Raw genomic sequence first — 20,849 nt, forward strand, 5'->3', positions numbered from 1 at the left:
ATACTATAATTTATACTGATATTATAAAGCTCACAAGTTTTGAAAGTCCTAATAGCCAAATAGCCAATAGGTATTAGAAATAATACTAAAATGTTTCCAATAAAAGTTTTCTATCAATCTATAGATTCCTTGAGACTTAAAGGAGGATGTTTAAAATTTTTAACATGTATTGATACTATATTGATATGTTTGAATTAAGATTTTGCTGACAAAATCAAATATATTTTTATTGGTTTAAATGATTGCCATTAATTACAGTATTACAGATTATAATATTACTATTATAGTTCGTAATAATATGGTATATAAAAATGACTAGAAATATATTTCAAAAAATCGAATATTTATAAACACAATTGTTTATACAGTGATTGTTTTTATAATTTGTAATTTATTAACTCTATTATATATATATTCCAGGACCAGGTAATTTCTTGTATAAGCAAGCCGTAGGCCATAGGGCATTGTCCCGGTTGCCCGGCGGGCTGCTCCTGTATATATAAATAATATACATTATGAATTATGATTATTTAACACATATATTTAATTAAAAAAAACTTCAAGATAAATACCAATCTGATATTTAGAGCGATATTAGATTTAAGTCAGGTTTTTAACATTTGTTAAATTTGTGTCCAGTTTATTGTGCTTACATAAAAATGTATTATATTATCCAGAAGTCTTGGTTTATTATCGATTATTAAGTGCATACTCGTGTTTTGCACATTCCACATACCTACAGCTATTTAGCCGTTTCATACATTCTGTATAGCCGTATAGGTATCTAAGATCCATCAATACCGATGTAACAATTATAAATAAGTATGTTACATGACACTTATAAGTTATATGTATACCAGTGGCATACGCAGCGGGGGTTTCAGGGAGATATGACACCCCCCTTAAAATAAGTATCTGTTCAAATTATATGAAACGACGACTAAAAAAAAAGGTCAATTCGTGCATATAATTATGATTTATGACACCCCCCTTAAAAAAATCCCGCGTACGCTACTGATGTATACATACGAACTATACTGCTGACCAATACATTATTAACACACACATAATTGTAAGGTCTATGGCCAAGCCACTGGATGTATAGGTAGTCAGTTCACTGTACACCTTAGACATAAAGTATTGCAAGACTCCGTACGACTACGATAAGGTCATAATATAGTATAGAAGATAATTATTGTATGAGTATCGTTATTTATAGGTAAGTCTTCAGTATATAATAAAGGTTAATAATAACTGAAACTAAATCCTAGTTATATTCATTACATTTAAGATTTCTATATCTACCCCTGGCTACGGTAATTATATCTATAGAGTCCTAAGACTCTCCCCAGATATCTTATATTTAACTGGTCATTCCCCGACCACGTTACACCAACATGCAATAATTGCTACAGCTTATTTGCGCCCCAGAGTAGTACATCTGCGCCCCGAGGGATGTGGACAGATGCACCCAAAAGATAAGGCACTACCTGTCGATTTACAGCCGATTGTGATTTATAAAATGGATTATTTATATCTTGGTAGATACTTAGATTAAGTATATTAGTAGATTATAGAACTTTATATAGTTTGAATTTTTTTAATTTTGTCAACATTTTGGGTTTGCAAAAATTAGTCAATATGACAATAACTAACATTAAATCCGGGTTTTTTTAATTGAACAACACTTAATTAATTCACACTAATTTTTATTTACTGTAGACTGTAGTCAAAATTCATCTCACATAAAATAGACAATGCCACAATGGTACCTATAAATAATATAAACATTTCAAATTAAAAAAAAAAAATGTCGGAAAATATAACACATGATTAATTATAGGTACATGCAATTTCGTCTAGGTTTCACTGTGCCTTTAATCTTTTTTTACTTCCTTTATTTTTAAATAAGTTTCCACTTGAATTAATTTTTAATTTTCAATAGGCAACATTAAATATCGATAATTGAGTAATATTCAGTATTGGCACGGTTGTTAGTACGGCCACTGATCATTGTATGTTGGTCACACTGCCCGCGTTTTTGACACCAATATTGGTTACAATAATGCGGTGGTCTGAAGTCATAGTTATTATGGAAAAGAACCACATATTTTATCTTGTGATAACCAATAGGATTTGTTAGACCGCATCAATTTTCAACTACTACTACACTATCCAGTATCCACGTGCTTGATAACGTAACAAGTGAACTTAGTGAACAAACAGTGAATAACACAAATTTCAATAATCCTTTTAGTGATTTTATTAAATCGAAACTAAAATCTTCAAAATGCTTTTGAGATACTATCGCAGTGAAGAAGGTACTCGGGTTTATACTTTAAAGGTAACATATACGTTTCTGTCACAATAATGGATTGGATTTATTTATACTTAAATCGCCAGTATATAGACTGGTCGTAACTGTGGAAAATATATTTAATTTGTTTCTTAAAACCTTATTGTTACAAATTATTTAATTATACAACATTTGTCAATTTACCAAATCTAAAAACTTAATTTGTCTAAAACATAGTAAACTAATATTTACAATCCTTTTACAATTGATCCGTTTTCATTTAATTCTAGAATATGGATCCTGCTGGCAACCAAACTTTGAGCGCTCATCCAGGTAAAACTTTTATCATTATTTTTATTAAAAACCATACTTATTTAAAAATCTTAAAATTTACACTAGCTCGATTTACACCAACTGATCAACATTCTAAAGAACGGATTCGTATTAAAGAAAGATTTGGACTTCTGCCAACACAAAAAAAAGCACCTATTTACTAAAATCAAACATCGACACTGAAGAAAAAAGTAAAAAAAGAAATGAACTGAAAACCCAATTTGTCAACTTTTATTCAATAAAATAAATCATTTTTTTATCATATAACATTATCACAGAATTTGTTTTCAATTAATCCTATAACACAAGAAATGTAGATATTATGAATGTAACAAGTGCTTTAAAGTTTCAAATTAACAATAACCAAAATTTAAAATAACAATAGGTATACTTACAACTAGGACTGAAACAACTAAAAGTTATAAATTTCAGAAAATTTTTGCATTGATTTGGCATTTAGTTTATGAGTAACATCTAAAATGAGGCTGAAAGCTTTTAAATACCTCAATCTATTAAAGATAGGTGTTAATGTAACATTTTTATTTTTTTCTCTGTATACAAGACCTCTTCGGTATGATTGAAGTGATTTTGATATGTTTGCATCGCAGTCAAGTTTAACATCTCGAAGACAGTAATGTAGCTGTTTATTATAATCCTAAAAACATAAATAATATAGTACTTATTATGTAGATTTAAATTAATTAATTTAATACTACTTCAGAAGAATCCCATACTGAACATAAGCCAACCATAGCTTGCAACCGAGTCTCAAGTAATAGATTAGATAGAATAAATTGTGATAAATTATTTGATGTCAATTCAGTATCGTATGGAAATACATAACTTTCAGCTTTTCTATAAAAACCAATCATGTAAAATGATTATAATATTATTATACTAAAAGATTTTTCAATGATAATTAAAATTACAAGTAATACTTTTTTGCGGGAAAGATTATAATTGAAGGATATGTTTGTACAGTCAAATGCCAACTTAAATCATTGTCGCTAGCATTGAAGCGGAAAAATTTGAGATCTTTGACATTTCGCATTAAACGAGCAACATTTAATAGTATATGTGCAACAACTTGACAATACGCACAAAATGGAGTGTAAAAGTATACTACAACATTCTATAAGTAAAAAAAAAAAAAAAATAATACAATTTATTTAAATATAAATAATTAGTAAATATTACGTCAGTGTTGTTAAAAACAGCATCATTAAAAGTTTCAGAATTTAATGTCTCAATGTATATTGTTTCTTTGCCTTTTCCTTTTCCTTTTCCTTGGTACAAATGAAAATTAATTTCAAGATCAGCTGATGACCGTAAATGACGCTTTGCCCGGTTTTCAAGAAAATCTATCAATAATTTAGCCATTGTATCTTTTGTAACATGACTAGATTTTGGTAATGTATGAACCATTTCTGACTAGAAAAACAATAAAAATAAGAAACATTTCAAGTAACTAAGTTCATTAACATCAAGACATATATTTTTTTAAATCTGTACAAAAAATGCACAATAAGCTAAAATATACTATGAGTAAGTAATGAATCAACCATTAGTGACCCTTAACCAAATACTTAATTAAAAAAGCTGTGTATATGAGTACAATAATAAGATATAAGATATTTCACATATTGTTAAGAACATAACTAATTTTTTTAAATCGAAAATTTGATTTGCCAATTGTACATATTGAACATAGTATAATTATAGGATTGAATTATCTATATAAAAAATTATTATTTGAATTTATGATTAATATTGATTGAGTATTTATAGTTATACAAAGATTTCCTTCAATTACAATATCTATTCTTAAAAATATAACTCAGATAAATATCAGTTTTACATAATCCTTCTCAAATAATAAAAACTATTTGGATAAGAATAAAGAAAATTTATTTTTTATTAAGTCTATCAGTGACATCTATAGCTATGAAAAATGTTTAAATTATCATCAAACTATGCCTCCATTTAGAAATGCAGATTATTTTTGTATTATAAACAATAAATAAAAAACTAATATTTTGATAAGTATGAAGTGAACTTCCAAATCATTAGCACACTGACATAAACAACAATGATTATTCCTATTCAATAGAAAACTTAATAAACCAACCTTTTCAAATGTTTTTCCCAGCTAATCATACAACTTCTGAAATAATATTTATTAGTAAATAATTACTTTACAAAAATGTACCCGGACATAACTAATCGTATCTTAAAAACCTACCAAAAATACACACTCACAAAGCCACCCACAAGACTCGTTATATTTGCTCTTATTTAAAGAAGAAACCTAATATAATTCCAATTTTAAAATCAAACTTTCTACATCCTATAGGTATACTATATTGTCTCATAAACTTGAAAACCTCACACGATACAAAATATTGGAAAAATCATTCTTAATAGAATCTACTTTGTTTTAATCATCAACAAAAATAGTTTTTTTTAATAGAGTAAAAATAAACTAATTAAAATCATTCCACATAACTAAAGTATAACATAACGTAAGTATCTTTTTATCAGATATAAATGTGATTCATATAACAGAATGGTTATTTAATTTAAGGGAAAATTTAGTTTTATTTTTAAAACTCATTCAGTTTGTTAATCAGTTCTAATGCACTAATTATTTAAAAAACCATACTAATATGATTTTATTTATTTTAATTTTTTAATTTTTATATAAAATTGAAATAAAATATATTTAAAACACTGTTTGTAGTACTTCATATTAAACCCATTAATATTACAAATTTACAGTAATTCAGTTATTTTTTATCTACACTTAAACCTACTATAATAGATATAACCTTATAGCAGAGTATTCATAATTTTTCAATGAAGAAACAGAAACCTTCAAATAGTTGACATCTATTTTCTTATTAAAAAAACGATAAATATAATTTAATTAATTATAAAATAGTCATTATTTCAAACATATCATATTAAAATAACATTTCACATAAGAAAAAATAGATTAATTTCTTATTAATGAACAACTTTTATGAAACCCTAACATTTACTTGAATTGAAAGTTAAATACAATCAATATTTAGATAATGTGATCCAGAAAAAATTAATGTTAATGAACTGCAATGATGGGACATATTTTCAGTACAAACAATTTGTTGTATATCTAATTAGTCAATATAATATATTAAAAAATACCTTCATATCATAAATCACAACTGCAGTTCTTTCCCGATAGTGGTTTAAGTTTATGCCAAAAACTTTTGCAGTATGATAATGATGATTTGAATCCAAAGCTAAAAATGTCATACTTTTGTTTGCCAAACACACTGATCTTAATTCATCAGTAGTATTATATATAAAGGCTTCATCAGGTTTAGAAAATCTATACATGAATACATACATAATAAATTAAAACATAAATATATTTTCATAATTTAAAATTGTAAGTAAGCATGCATATAAAATACATAATATTATCATGAATTTGATACTTGCCTAAAATATTTGTTAGCAAGTAAACTTCTGTAACATTCAGTTTCTTTCAATTGTTCAACAAAGTTTTCTGTGCTCACATGATTTGATAAGTTAATTTTAGCTCTAATAAAATACAAAGATTAAAGGTGATTGTCTATATTATAAAATATATAGAATATCTTACATTTTCTTACTAGACTTATTCAAATCATTTGAACAATAACTTATTTTATGGTCAAAAAATATACTTTTAGACATTTTACATAGAGCATTATTAAGATAATTAACTTCCGTGTTTGTGTCTGTGTAAAAATTATCTTGATTTTCTACTTTTACTGTGGCATTATATTTTTTAAGAATACTAGCCAACTTATCAGGATACTTCTTCATTATTATCTCATGACATTGTTTCACATATGATGGTCGCTCACTATAAAATGCTAAAAAATAAAATTACAATCTTTAGTTTAATAATTAAATTACATTAGTAATAGCCTAAAGGCTAAAATAATATGTACTTTAAGTAATAGAATTATTTACAAACATTTTATTTCTTTTATTAAATATTTTGTAATATAGTTCGCTGGTATAGAAACTTTCTGGCAGTTGAAGTATTCAATACTCAGTAATTGAAGCTAAAACATAATATTTGCTTTATTATTTATCTTCACACAATCAAAACAATATTGATTACCATTGAATAAATTGGGTTAAAATTCAAATAAGGGTTATGGGGTGTAAACAATAACATGGTAGGTCCACTTTTAAAACTATTATCTAGTATAAGAGATCTGCTGCGTGCAATAGAAGGTACCCATTGTGTTGTTAACCTGGTCTCTTGTATTACCCATTTTCCAAGTGTTTCATGATTGACAAATGATTCATTAAAACCCTTAACAAATTTAAGAAGAATTTATATTTTATTTAAAGCAACTGTATACATATGTTCTATTTACAAATGTTTTTAGTATATTTACCAATGTACGGTTCCATAGAAGTAACTTAATCAATGGTTCTTTATTACTTAATGGCCAAGTAGCAACACACCATTTCACATACATTTGCAATGGATCTGTTTTTAAGTGGTTAATTGCTGCATCCAAAACAATTTTGTACAAATCCCATCCTTGAGTAATTTTAAAATCTACAGACGCTACTAAAACATTCTGTTAAACAAACACCATAATATATTACATATTACTTAAATATTTTGATAATGTATACATTTAATAAATATTTACATGATATTGCTGATGGACTTTTAACAAATCTAGTTTGTTATTCAATAATTTTACTGGGCGCTTCATAGTATCTACAAAACGTGTTATATATGCTGCATCATTTGGAGGTCCTGAATAATAAATCCCTACTTTGGTGTAATCGTAAGCAACTATCATAGGATATACTTTATTGCCTTTAAGTACTTTACTGCAAATACTTTCTGGTTGCCAACAATTAATAGCAGCAAAATATACCTAAAATTAATAATATTAATTATTCACATCCAACATAATGTTTTATTAAAATATTATAATTACTTCATCTTTGTTGTTTTCACATGCCTCAATGAACGCTTCTTGAGAATCAATAGAATCAGCGTCCCATGGTGCATAGAACATTACAACTGCTATATCAGACACAGTAGCCTTTTCTAATACAGCTTTCAAATTACCCGTGTAAAAATCTTCAACACATGAATTAGTACGAAAAAACGGTTTTGGTTTTGGGCCTTTGACACCGTAATCATTTTGTCTACATTTATGAAAATAAAAAAGTATTATACAAAAATACAAATGGATTTCTGGATTTCAAGACTCTGTTCTTATCCAGCTTACATGTTTATTATTGTCGCATACGTAGTGCACGTAACAAACAGTGCAAACAGCAACTCTTTCCCTAGCCGTCGGACAAACATCTTCAACTGTTTGTACCAATTGTACGGTTGTTGTGTAGCCTCATCCGGCTGTTCCTTGATGGCTTCTTCTTCCACTACAGTTTTCATTATTCAACCTCATTGGATCCGGTGGATTTCAAGACTGTCACCCAACACACCGAGCCGCCAATGCTGGTCGGCACCCGGTATCTTGATTCCAGTACAACGCTGACCACGAATACTTAGATGGATCTCAGATTCTCAGCCGTAGGTTTAGTCGGTGAACAACATAAACGATATTTACGATGAATGACTGAACTAAAAACTAATTCAAAATTCAAATCAACGTTTGTATACAGCTTATAATATGTAAATGTAATACGTGTATCGTTATTCGTAAAGAGCCAAACACTGAACGACCGATAGCAGTGATAATTTTATGCCGTACAGCAACTAACTGTGATAATACTGTGTGGTATACTGATAAATATTAACGGATAACTGATAAACAGTGGTCGTTGACCGCTACGGTTGAAGATATTATAGTATTTTGTTATAGTTAAGTAGTTAAGTCAATTATGAATTAAGTATTAAGTAGTCTACTGACTTCTTCTACTATAGTCAGAGACTCAGAGTCGGTCTTAAGGCGAAGCGAGGACTTGGGCAATTTGTTTTAGGCGACGCGCGACGCCTCCTCGAAATATGATTTTTCATAACGTGAGGCCCAAAAATATCATGCAAATGAGCGAGGCCCTACTGGCGCATAGATACTCACGGGCCACGCCGCCACGGCTATAGTTAACGCTCATACCTAAGGCCGACTCTGACTATAGTGTCTACAATAAGCATTTTATTGCATTTATATTGAACTAAACGGACGTATACATTATGCGTACACATTTAATTTGAGTCTTGCTATTAAGAATAGCTTAAATTATAATTTATGTTTTTGTGGCAAAAGACAGATATTTCACGAATGCACTGCGTTTTAATAAACAATATTATTATTGTCTATTGTGGATACGTTTATTAGTTTATTGGTCGTATAATTTATGCATATTATGTAATATGTATAGACTCAAACAAAATATCATGTATTTTTCGTATAAAATCAGTGTAGATTTAAACATTTATCACGTACATATATTTATTTTAGAAAATATTTAAACATAGGCACAGGTAACCGATATAGGTAGTAACAATTTTACAAATATTTACCACAATTTTTTTTTAGTATAAAACCGGTATTACAATAAATATTTACCTACTTAGTAATATTTATTTTTATATGTAAAACCATTAGTCCAATTATAAGTATACCTAATTATTTAAGGTAGCAACTAGCAATGTAAATAAAAGTACCTACCTAACAAAGAATGTCATACTATTATTATTGTTTCAAAACTTGTTATTACATTAACATTAGCATAAAACCTTCCAAATGTTATTGGTTTATAACATTATATAATGACGATGACTATGATATAACGAACGAATCGGTTTTTTATAATTTTATCGGATTACCTATTCCTTAGTCGCCTTACGGTAGATATTAAAATTACGTTAACAGTAGGTAAACTGGCTAACTATAATAATATACTTAAATATACTTAATCATATAAAAATATATAAATAAATATCGAACATCTATCATTAAATCACCTATATTTACTATTTTCTATGTTTAAGTATAATAGGTAATATATATATTAAGTTTAAATGACAACTGACAGGATCAGTGTCCACCAGCTTAGGCCACCGGTCTATATGTATTCCTACTTTTGACTATATTCACATTCCACACTCATTACCACATAAATAATAAATTACTACGTAATATATCTTGTCTGAAAATCGTACTGTATAGATAATAAACTTACTTATATGAAATATTGTATACAAATAAATAAATATTTATTACATTAATTATAATACCAGGTCAAAAATCCAAATAAGGAAATCAGTCCACTGTTCTATGGGACTAAGTGGACTGACCAGCGATCACTATAGGTATTAGGTTAGTTCACTACTCTTAAATTGAAAGATACTATCTTAAAATATATCTTTTAATATATGTATTTTATATAACAATTCATAATGACAAATGACGTATACAGTACTTAGTAGTTAGTACTTACTACTTAAACCGGCTATACCTAATTTCCGTAGAACTTAGGATACATAGAACGCAGAATTTAAATACATAATAATTTAATAAGCCATTGTGGTCATGCGAGAAACTTTATAAACTAATAACAATAGGAAAAATATATTTCTAATGTGGTTGTATAATACCTACATAATATACACAGTAGTGTATATAGGGGGTTCAACCCCCCCACCCCGAAATGTATGATTGGTATGAGCATTGATTTTGATTTTGTATAATTAATTGGAATTTAAGAATAACAATTTTTATTTCAGCTTTTAATAAAAGTTTAAAAATAAATAAAATTGTAGAATTATTGACGCAACAAGAAAAATTTATCAAAAAAATGTGGAACGCTTCACGATTTTGCGTGTCATCCTTGCGCAGGGGCCATGCTAATCTTCTCTGTATCGTTCCAATTTTAGTATATGTACTGCCGAAGCAAGTACATTTACTACTGTTACTTAATTTGTATATATACTACACGTTTGAATAATGTAATAACTAGTGAGAGCTAGCTTCAACTGTTCTGTAAATACCGAATTATACTGGCGTGCGCGTCGCGCTAATGCAATTCCACCGATAGATCGCAGCACCATAATGTTATTCCACTTTGCTTGCTTATTATTATCAAATACTATATACGATCGTATATAGTATTTGTTATTATGTAGTAGGATGCAATTTAATCATATTATATGATCACGATTATCTACATTCTACAGTCTACACTATGTATAAAAGTATAATATACACTTCACATGTTATGCATTTGACGATACTAATCGTTCAAATAGATCCGCCGTTATATATATAACTTGGTTATCATTATATAATATTTTGAAATTGAGTATTTATACAATTAATATCCATATTTTTCAACCGGTGTTACTATTTTTGTGCATTTGGGAAAGGAGGGCAACTGGGCAAAGCATCTAACCCTTTAACAAAATAAATTATAGTTTTATTTATTTATTTGACAATGAGAAAATAAAAAATGTATAAATATTTACTAAATAAAATCTAATATCAAAATAGGTAAATCTATTTGTCATAACATACATAGAAAATAATTCAATACAAATATGACTTGATATAAAATATTACAAAAAAAGTAATTATAATAAATCTAATTTCAACAAATATTAAAGTTTAAATTGATCAGTTATATCTAATACTAAATTTGATAAATTTGGATATTCTTTCTTAGTGCCTGGATCATTCAATACTTTTTCGACTCTAAATCAATTAATAAGTATAAAAAAAATAAATAAATGCCTTTCTCATGCTATTTACCCTGATTGAATTGAATAATTCGACAACATTTTTTTTTTAACAAGATTATCTAAAAGTTTTCCAGCATAATTTCTTATATTTTGATTTTCTTCTAGTGCTACAAGAATCATTGAAACAACAAAAGTTATAGGATTGTAGCGAATCCAAATATTGTTCATTTTTAATAAATGTATAACTTCCTGTAATTATAGAAATTACACATAACATCAGTAAATATTTTACAGTGGATACATACATCAATTTTCTTGCTGTTGACAAAATTGAAAAGAATATCATAACATTCATCAAAAATCCATACTGACATCATATTATATGATTTTATTGTATACATATTTTTCATTTGTGTTGGTAACTCACTAAATTGTCTATAATTTTTTCCTACAAAATCTATAGGTTCTGTAAATACAATAAAAAGTGTTATAATTATTAATTTGTGTAAGTATTAATGATTTAATATTTCTTAAATAACTATTAACAATATATATATATATAATTGTTGATCAGTACATTATAATATGTTTAATTAATTAATTTAAATTTATTGTGTTTTAAAATGCAGTAAAAAATATTTTTACATTTATATTAGTTATTTATTTTAGACTTATGAATGATTAATTTTGTTAGTGAGTAAAAAAAGGAAAAAATTGAATACAAAGTTCCTTATAACTCATAAGTTATTATTACAACAATGATAAAATATTGAAAATATTAAATAGTTACAAATAATTTTTTATTTGACTTAATTATTTAAAATTACAAAAATTTATAAATCATTTTCTGGTTATAAGTTTGAAAATCTTTCAATTTTAATAATCAAGGCTTGAAAATGTAATTCAATGTTTTATATAATAAATAAATTGTGATAAATGTGCGTGAGACAGACCAAAAAACCAATAAAGAGCTGACATTCTTAAGAGCTAGTAATGAAATAATACAATGATATTAATTAATAGTTATTAATATAAGCAATTTGTTTAAAAAAAAAAAAAAACAACATACCATACAAGAAATAAAGAAGTAAGTTAATTATAACTAAATATATTATAAAATATTCTTAGAAATATAATGTAGGCTGACAGTCAGTTCTCTATTCAGAATTATTTTTCATAGGTAATATTTCATATAGTTATATATAAAAAAAAAAAATGCTGATACGTCCATTATAAGTATTACACTTTCCTCGATAATAAGGTATACTCGATACTTATTAAACAGCCATTTTTAAAATTATTTTAAAATTAAAAATTATTACGCTCATTTATCCAACCCTCAGAATGCATTTCTTGTACTTTGAGTATCAACAATTTTAGTGTTGATGATATGTTATAATTATCCATAAAGAGTAAAAGCGCATTAACTAGTTTGTTCAAATCATATGCCTGAAAAAAAATTAATAATATATTGAACAATTTCTTCATAGTACTTTTTTTATTGTTACTTTTGATAATATTGGGCCTGTTAATTGAAGTATTATACATAAACAATGCATTTGAAATTCACCATTTTCATTACTTAAATCTGTAATGCATGCCAATAAAATTTTTTCCGGAAAAGCACCCTTTCTATACAGTTCACTGATAAATCTATCAAAATTAATATTTTTTTATAAAATAAATGAATAGTCAATTAATTAGTACTAACTCAAAACACACCTGCAATTGGATACAACTTTTTTACTAAATTCAAATTGATAAAAATTTAAAGTTTTTATAAACTTCTCTAATTCCTGGTAAACAAATATTAGTTTATTAGTATTATTGAACCTAAGCTTTAAAAATGAGTTACCTTATTTTAAATTTTCTGTTAGTACAGGAATAAAATAAAATGTATATGTATAATGTTAAGACTCATAAATGATAATAAATAATAATAATAAAATTATATATAAATAATAATTTAACTAATACTATTTTTTACCTTACTATTATTTTTCATCTTCTGTTTTAATGTGTTTAATTCTTGTTGGTCCTTTGTTAATGTATAAAATACATCAGAACATTTATTTAATAAAACTTTTTGAAATGTAAATTCAGTATTTGTTGTAAGTTTATTAAATTTTGAACTATTAATCATACTTGCACACATATCGGCATATATATGCGTATAATTTTGTCTTTTTAAAGCCTAGATGGATATAATAATAATATACAAATTAAATTAGTCTAATGTTAATACTATATTATAATTATCATTATTTATATATACAAACTCGATCATGTATTATATCTGCTATTTCTTCAAGTAGTTTTACATTATTTATTTGCAAAGCAATAATTTTTTGTGTCATGTTACCTAAGTTGACTTTATTTAAATGATGGACAATCGATCTTACAATATTTAACACTTCCTAAGGAATAAAAAATTGTAAAAAGTATTGATTATAAATTATAAATATATAAAGAGATTAAATAACATTTTATTGGATAAATAATTAATAAAAACTACTTTATCTCTATTTTTATACATTAGTTCAAGAATAATTAATAGTAATGAATAGTTTAATCTTTATACTGTTTATATGAGTACATGATATTCATACAGGCAAAACAAAGCAAAAAAGGCCAAACTAGATACATATCCTGTCTACAAATTCCTACCATTTAATCTTGGTACTTATCTATTGATTAATGTTTGTTAGGTTGGATTGAAATATTTAAATATGAATTAGGTATAATAAACAAATTAACTTGTTTAATAAATGATAATTATAACAAATAAATAAATATGGTTTTATGGCATTAGTAAAGCGTGTGATCTACTGAGCCTACCATGATCTACTATTAATAGGTAACGTATAATATGCTTTTTGTGACTAAATACACCGTGATAATATACGATAACGTCGATAACGTTAATTGAAAAAACTGATTAGAGAAATAAATATATCTTATTTCATAGCCTACGCCCTACAGGTCACTACGTCTATCGTCTGCAAACAATAATGGTCAATATTAAAATTTAAAATATTAAGAAAAATGAATGGGACTAATGAAAATCTATTACCCCACCATTTAATTGAATATTTGTACCGCTCAATAAAGAATCAGAATAATTTATTTATACATTTTTTGGAAGATATAAAAAAGCTTAGGCATATGTTTCATAATGAAACAATTATCATATTTTGAACATAATTTATATATTTTTACTAATACTAATTGTACTATTGGTTTTGTAGACATAAAATACTTTAAAGTATTAAATATAATTATTTTTTTAATTGAATTACATTTTTATTACATAATATTACATATTTATTTATAATTTTATTTAATTAGTTATCTACTGTTTTCTCATACACTAAACCTCTAAATGCCCGGTAGATCACACGCTTTACCAATACCAGTTTTATTAACTGTGTATAACATTGAATACTTACAACAGAGTTATTTATTTGCTCCATGATAGTTTTTTTTTTTAATTGGATCGACTATCTGGACTACCTATTCAAAAAATCATTTGAAAATAAAATAAAATGAATTAGAATAAATACATTTTAAGTATGCTTTGAATATAGCTGATGTAAGACAATTCCAAGCCCTTATTCTATAAGGTTTAACTAAAGAAGCTAGTTACAAATTAGAAAATTACAGTATATTAAAGTATTTTAAATATAGATTATCTATAATATTTATTTTATTTATTTTCCCATCACAATAGAAACAAATTCCAATAAGTTTAACTGATTATAATAAAACTTAAGTGTATTAAATTAAAAATGTAATAAAATGTATTTAATTTTTTAATATTTTGTCCATGTATTATTATATAAGATTTCTAATTTTACTTTTCAGGACTTTAATTTTAATTATAATAATAGTCATTATACTGCCACTAATGAAAATACATTTTTCAATCATTGAATTGGGCATACAAGTTACTAAGTTACAAAAACATAAAACTAAATCAGTAAAATACATATTATACAAGTGTTAAATTGTTGAAGAACAGAATTTTTTTTTTAAATATATGAATAATATTTTAATAATGAGATTAGTATTTAAACAAAATGAACATTTTGTTTTATTCTTTAAAGAATTTAGGGTTTTTAAAAGCAAATTATTTAATTGTTCTTTTAGCAAACTGAATACTGAAAAATCAAGAATGCTTATATATGAAAACAGTGAAATACAATTTTAACTTCACTTTTTTTTTTCAGTAATATTATAAATTATTATACATTGTAATCATAAAGCAAAATAAAAATAGTAAGTGCCTAAGTAATTACTTTTTTAATTTATTACAAATTGTAATAACCTATATAAGAAAATGTGTAAAATTAAATACAAATTAACTACAATAATAATATTTGAATTAAATTAATTTTAACTAAATTATTAATCAGTCCTAATTGCAAGTTGCTAATAGGCAGCAATAGTAGTATCTATTATATGAACTTACTATTTAGACAATTGATATTCTTAAACACGAAATAGATTTATTATAAAACATATTACATTGTAATTGCATGAAAATATGTTATACTACTTATACTTGCATTATTGCAATGTTCAATGATAATTCATATTACAATGATTGCACTAAATAGGTAGGTATTATTTTATATCATTCATACAAATACGATAAATTATTGTCACATGAAATAATTATACTGTACCAATACTACCAATGATTATTTCTGTGATTATTTATGTATAGATAGACTATTATTACCAAACTATGATTGATGATTCTGTAATCTAGTCTTATAATCTTCAGTTGACTGCAGTTGACACACACGCGAATCAATGAAAAAAAATTACAAATCATTAACAACAATAAATTAGAAAATTAGTATTAATGTATATATTTATATTATTATGTTGCTAAGTAGTTATTATAATTATACCTAACAACAAATAATCATTAAAAAGTACCTACTTTACCTACTGACATATCTGACAGGTGCACAACTTAGTGACTTACGTATCTATCTAGTAAATACTATAGTTTCTAGTTAAAAATTACCGCCAAATAATTTACTATAATGCTACTATCCAAATCAATTTAGTGCACTCGTATTCAAAACTTTGTATTGCACTATTGTGTATTTGTATATACAATATACTATGGTTAGACTCCTCAACTGGTGTATCGAATTGTAATAAGTGCAATGTAAAATTCAGTATACTATTGAACTTTTAAGACTTTAGTGACTCTTTAAAACGTTATAGGTGTTAACTGTTTAGCATTAAGTATTAACTAGGTATAGTAACTAAGTATTAAGTAATAAGTATTCAGTATTGAATAATGAAAATGAATATTAAGTGATAGTGTAGTATGATTAGTATGAATTGTATAAAAAATAAAAATTCAATATTGAATACCTATCTATTTATATAGTTATATGTTGTGTATAATAATATCGTACCAGTAGTATTATATTGTATTTATTATTTACCAGTGGCCATGAAGTCAAACGCCGAAAACGTGATAACAAATTTGCTAACGATAAAATAACATAATATTATCTTTAGCTTATTAGAAATTTAGTCGTTAGCAGCACGAATTTAGATTTAAGATAAACTCACTCTGTATTCGGTACTTTTTGAGTACGAGTATATGAGTAGTACAAGTGCACATCGCACAAATAATATATTTATAATTTATCATAAAACATAGTCACATAGGACATAGATATTAATAATAATAAACAATGAAATCCAACTTATACGGATATACATTGACAGTAATTCTTGTTAAGTTTAAATTTATAAAAAGATGCTAAACTTTTTTTTTAAATTTATTTGCATTTAGGTATTTGATTGTAAATGTTTTGTTTCAAATTAAATAGGTACCTATAAAAATATAACGGGGTAAATAAAAAAAAATTATATTTATTAAAACACTAATAAAGTAATAACTTATTCATTCTACTTAAAACTATAAAAAATTGACAAATTATTAATTGTAATAATGTTGGCAATGTGAAATTAGTTTGAAATCTTTGAAATTTGAACTACCATAAGACACCAAGTGCAATAATCCGTTTTAACAGGTCCGACAGGCGGGACCACTTGTTAAAGTAAAAAACTCGTATACTTCATATCTTAATTATCTATTGCTGAACGTTGAAGATTGTATTTGTTCTACACTCCTATATGGCTATATTTAATATATTATAAAGCATCCCGTTCAAAAAAGTTAGTAAAAAAGATATTCCCCATTACCTACACTACCTAATATCTACTTATAACCAATGATTTGAAATATATATAAATCCAGTATGTAAATTATTAACGAAATTGGACCTAACTCGGTCTTGACCCGTATTTTAATGTATTATTCAAAAACGGTAGGTACTGCTAGTAGGATTTAAATTTTATCATACTATCATAGAATTATAGAAGTTCAGCCAAGTGCGGTTTTCATTTAGGAAAAGTCCTACCAGGCCTAAATTGAATTTTATAGAATCCATCCCAAAGCTCGCCTGGGCTAAGCCAATCCTGGGTCAGACCTAAAGCCTAATTCATTATGTTGCTCTTTACAATACAAAATGATTCACCAAGCATACTAAACTTCTTTTATCTTTTAATTATGTATTTATTAAAATTCTGATATTTAGAATTTTCAAGCACACTTGTCATTTAAAAATCTCATATTTTAAATTACTTAAATTATTTATTATATCAAAATTTTTATGTCAATCTTCCTCAATTTTTCGTTTCCTCCCTTTTCTTACATGTTAATTGTCCTCAGTACATAAATACAAAGTTAAAAATAATAAGTTAATAACTAAAATAGCTTGAATTTTGATTTATATACCTACAACAAGATTTTCAAAACATTATTTCCTTAACAGTAGTATTTTAAATATATTAAAAAACAATTGTGTGCCTAAATATTTTAGAATATTACAATTATAAGTCAATAAGAGTTTCTTAAAAGAACCTTGTACATTTACAAGCATTAGCTAGTAAAATTGAAAATTTGATGAATTTTATTCAATAATTCATTACACTAGATTATTCAGATTAATAATTTTATCATTGTATATTAAGGTTTAAATTTTATCGTAGGTATATGTTATAATATCATTTATCAAATATAATAGGTATTAACACCGAACAGCATACGCGTGTACCGCGTAAGTTAGGTAAAAACAAATATTCATATAGTATATATTTATATTCTACGGTAAAATACTTACAGTATATCATAACTATAAATTCTACATTTATTACTGGATATAGTTAATACAAATTAATGACACTATGTACTATGTAGGATTGGAAATCTTTATTATGAAATTATTATTTACTTATATTGTGTTATTGTAGACTGAAGTATAGAATATTTTTTTACAACAGATGCCAACAACAGATAAACTTGTAAATTTTATTTAGAAATTTATCTATTTCGATATGAAATCAAATAACGGAAATAAATAAATATTATAATTTATAGTATATTTTTTTATATAGTATATACTATATGTCTATATATAATATATATTAATATTACCTAGGTTTAAGTTTTAATGAGCCATGCACTGCGTCCGCCATGACTCGTGTTTATCTTATTAGTTATTATTATTACTATCTTTTTTATTATTTTATACGTCAAGTATTCTAGTTTTTTTTTTTTTTTTTTTTTTTTGGTATCTTGGTCTTCCGGGTAGAGAACGGACAAAATATATCATGCATAATATATATACTATACATGTAATAATATGTTATTAATTTATTATTTTGTTCACACTGATCACCGACTAAGTAATAGATTTTATTATTTTATTAAAACTGAAGTAATTCTATGTCACCAAATTTTTGGAAAAAAATACACCTATTGAGGAGAATACTGTATACACTATACAGTATTTTTTTTTTATTTAACTGTTAGGTATTTTGAATGAACCTGGAAGAATACTTGTAGAAGAGTCGATTATCAACGGCTTTATAGACATATCAATCATTATGCAATTAGGTATACAAAATAATACAAATATTTTCTAAGTATTTTTCACAAAATCTTAGACCTTAGTGTTACTAGGGTCTAGGAGTAAGATACGTCTGATCTACCTAATCTATTTACTCAAAAATGTATTAACCTTATTTGTATAGTTTTGCTGTAATATTAATGTATATACTTGTATTACATAAATGTATTCCTGTATTAGCTATGCCTGTATATACTAGTTGTATGTAACATTAATAATCGTGTGAAGTCTGAGACCATAATAGTTCATACCAAATGATGTACTTAAACAAATAAAAAAAAAAAATTAAATAGAATCCCTGTGATTGTGTAATCCCGGTCTGTAAGGGATACGTATACGTATACGGTATTTCTATAATGTAATTTAATAACTTATTAGTTGGTATATTGTAGATATTAAAATTAAACTAAAATAGTTAAAATAATAGATTAATAAAATGTTGGGTCTTTGCCATAAACAGCATCATCTACCAAGACACTGCAGTTTTAATCTAAATTACCTGTTTTCAGCGAAAATTTATGTTTATAAAAACTAAAAAGTAGAGTTTTAAAATACTTGTCCCTAGAAAAATATTTACAATTTGAAGTTATCGTTATAAAATTGTATACGAATTAATTATAACAGAATTTACCGAACAATAATACATAAGTATTAATACTTAACCACATCTTATTAACAAAAGTACAAAATAATTTTGACATAATAAATTATACATTCAATAGTATATTTTTGTTAAACGGGGAATGAACTAAAAGGAATTAGATGTAAACACTAAACAATAATAAAAATGATGATTTTTGATTTTTGACAATAAAAAGGTAAAATTAAAATGGCCTTGTTTAAATTTGGTTGTTCCAAATGTTTTAATATTATAATATGTTAAAGCATTAGAAAAATGTATAATCGTAATGTCGACGATGCATGTATACCTCTGCAATATTTTTGCACGAAAGTCTCAAAATTGTAATTGCGGCATTGATATGACATAAATTCGTATTCGTATTACTGCAATAAGACATTTTTAGAACATTTTTATTTTTTACTTGTCATAAAATTATTTTCTATGGAAAATTAATCATAGTAAAATCTATATTTTCTTTACTCAAAACTAAACAAAGAAGAAGATAATTAATTTATATAAAAAAAAAAACAAAGTTTTAACGAGATTTTGTTTTAAAAGAAAAAATGCATACGTAAATACGTAATAATAATAAAATCTTAAAATAATCAGTATAAAATAGTATAAAATTATTATATATTATTACATTAAGTATAAAATATATAGCTGTCATTATTACGAGGAATATTGTAAAAAAAACAAAATATCTCTAATTATCTATTAGTACTCTTTGGCCATTATTGTAATATACCTAGGTAAGTTTATCATAATTTGCCATTATTATAGACTTTCTAAATTCGATTATTTTTCTCGGAATTCTGAATACTATTTGGTTCTATTTGGTCATAGGACATAGATAAATTAGATTACATTTTAACA

General features: G+C 25.6%; 3 protein-coding genes and 1 non-coding gene across 6 annotated transcripts; 1 reads left to right on the top strand and 3 right to left on the bottom strand.

Moving 5' to 3' along the window:
• The first annotated feature begins 2,149 nt into the window (after nt 1-2,149).
• Nucleotides 2,150-2,898, top strand: LOC132921198 (H/ACA ribonucleoprotein complex subunit 3). Its single transcript, XM_060984071.1, has 3 exons — nt 2,150-2,344; nt 2,587-2,629; nt 2,696-2,898. The coding sequence occupies exons 1-3, from the start codon at nt 2,291-2,293 to the stop codon at nt 2,791-2,793; spliced, it is 195 nt and encodes a 64-aa protein (XP_060840054.1). The 5' UTR covers nt 2,150-2,290; the 3' UTR covers nt 2,794-2,898.
• Nucleotides 2,834-8,397, bottom strand: LOC132921197 (thioredoxin domain-containing protein 11-like). 2 transcript variants are annotated; one of them, XM_060984069.1, is made up of 13 exons: nt 7,930-8,397; nt 7,633-7,846; nt 7,336-7,569; nt 7,072-7,260; nt 6,789-6,986; nt 6,639-6,729; nt 6,279-6,534; nt 6,116-6,217; nt 5,816-6,002; nt 3,827-4,060; nt 3,568-3,761; nt 3,343-3,484; nt 2,834-3,284 (listed from the first exon to the last, which is right to left on the bottom strand). In XM_060984069.1, the coding sequence occupies exons 1-13, from the start codon at nt 8,094-8,096 to the stop codon at nt 3,042-3,044; spliced, it is 2,451 nt and encodes an 816-aa protein (XP_060840052.1). In that variant the 5' UTR covers nt 8,097-8,397; the 3' UTR covers nt 2,834-3,041. The 2 variants fall into 2 exon arrangements, with proteins under 2 accessions (XP_060840052.1, XP_060840053.1); XM_060984070.1 differs by having other exon boundaries at nt 3,346-3,484; nt 7,930-8,396.
• A 2,061-nt stretch (nt 8,398-10,458) lies between these two features.
• Nucleotides 10,459-10,565, bottom strand: LOC132923560 (U6 spliceosomal RNA). The gene has a single exon (XR_009661214.1). It is a non-coding gene; the product is annotated as a U6 spliceosomal RNA (small nuclear RNA).
• A 637-nt stretch (nt 10,566-11,202) lies between these two features.
• LOC132921556 (uncharacterized) lies at nt 11,203-16,676 on the bottom strand. 2 transcript variants are annotated; one of them, XM_060984632.1, is made up of 11 exons: nt 16,299-16,676; nt 16,087-16,135; nt 14,792-14,855; nt 13,622-13,759; nt 13,330-13,536; nt 13,065-13,138; nt 12,851-12,995; nt 12,665-12,791; nt 11,648-11,808; nt 11,413-11,591; nt 11,203-11,355 (listed from the first exon to the last, which is right to left on the bottom strand). In XM_060984632.1, exons 3-11 carry the CDS (start codon nt 14,813-14,815, stop codon nt 11,262-11,264), a joined length of 1,149 nt encoding a protein of 382 aa, XP_060840615.1. In that variant the 5' UTR covers nt 14,816-14,855; nt 16,087-16,135; nt 16,299-16,676; the 3' UTR covers nt 11,203-11,261. The 2 variants fall into 2 exon arrangements, with proteins under 2 accessions (XP_060840615.1, XP_060840616.1); XM_060984633.1 differs by lacking the exons at nt 16,087-16,135; nt 16,299-16,676 and having other exon boundaries at nt 14,792-14,925.
• Between the last annotated feature and the right edge of the window lie 4,173 nt (nt 16,677-20,849).

The sequence above is a fragment of the Rhopalosiphum padi genome, chromosome 2, assembly GCF_020882245.1.
Source record: "Rhopalosiphum padi isolate XX-2018 chromosome 2, ASM2088224v1, whole genome shotgun sequence".
Taxonomy (NCBI): Eukaryota; Metazoa; Arthropoda; class Insecta; order Hemiptera; family Aphididae; genus Rhopalosiphum; species Rhopalosiphum padi.

Excerpts from the sequence above, each read along its gene's own strand:
- LOC132921198 (XM_060984071.1), top strand. The coding sequence starts at position 2,291 with ATGCTTTTGAGATACTATCGCAGTGAAGAAGGTACTCGGGTTTATACT. Across the intron at positions 2,345-2,586 it reads CTCGGGTTTATACTTTAAAG|AATATGGATCCTGCTGGCAA; the intron begins GTAACATATACG and ends ATTTAATTCTAG. Across the intron at positions 2,630-2,695 it reads AACTTTGAGCGCTCATCCAG|CTCGATTTACACCAACTGAT; the intron begins GTAAAACTTTTA and ends AATTTACACTAG.
- LOC132921197 (XM_060984069.1), bottom strand. The coding sequence starts at position 8,096 with ATGAAAACTGTAGTGGAAGAAGAAGCCATCAAGGAACAGCCGGATGAG. Across the intron at positions 7,570-7,632 it reads GTGAAAACAACAAAGATGAA|GTATATTTTGCTGCTATTAA; the intron begins GTAATTATAATA and ends TATTAATTTTAG. Across the intron at positions 6,535-6,638 it reads TTTAATAAAAGAAATAAAAT|CATTTTATAGTGAGCGACCA; the intron begins GTTTGTAAATAA and ends TTTATTTTTTAG.
- LOC132921556 (XM_060984632.1), bottom strand. The coding sequence starts at position 14,815 with ATGGAGCAAATAAATAACTCTGTT. Across the intron at positions 13,139-13,329 it reads AGATGAAAAATAATAGTAAG|GAATTAGAGAAGTTTATAAA; the intron begins GTAAAAAATAGT and ends TTTGTTTACCAG. Across the intron at positions 11,592-11,647 it reads TCAACAGCAAGAAAATTGAT|GAAGTTATACATTTATTAAA; the intron begins GTATGTATCCAC and ends CTATAATTACAG.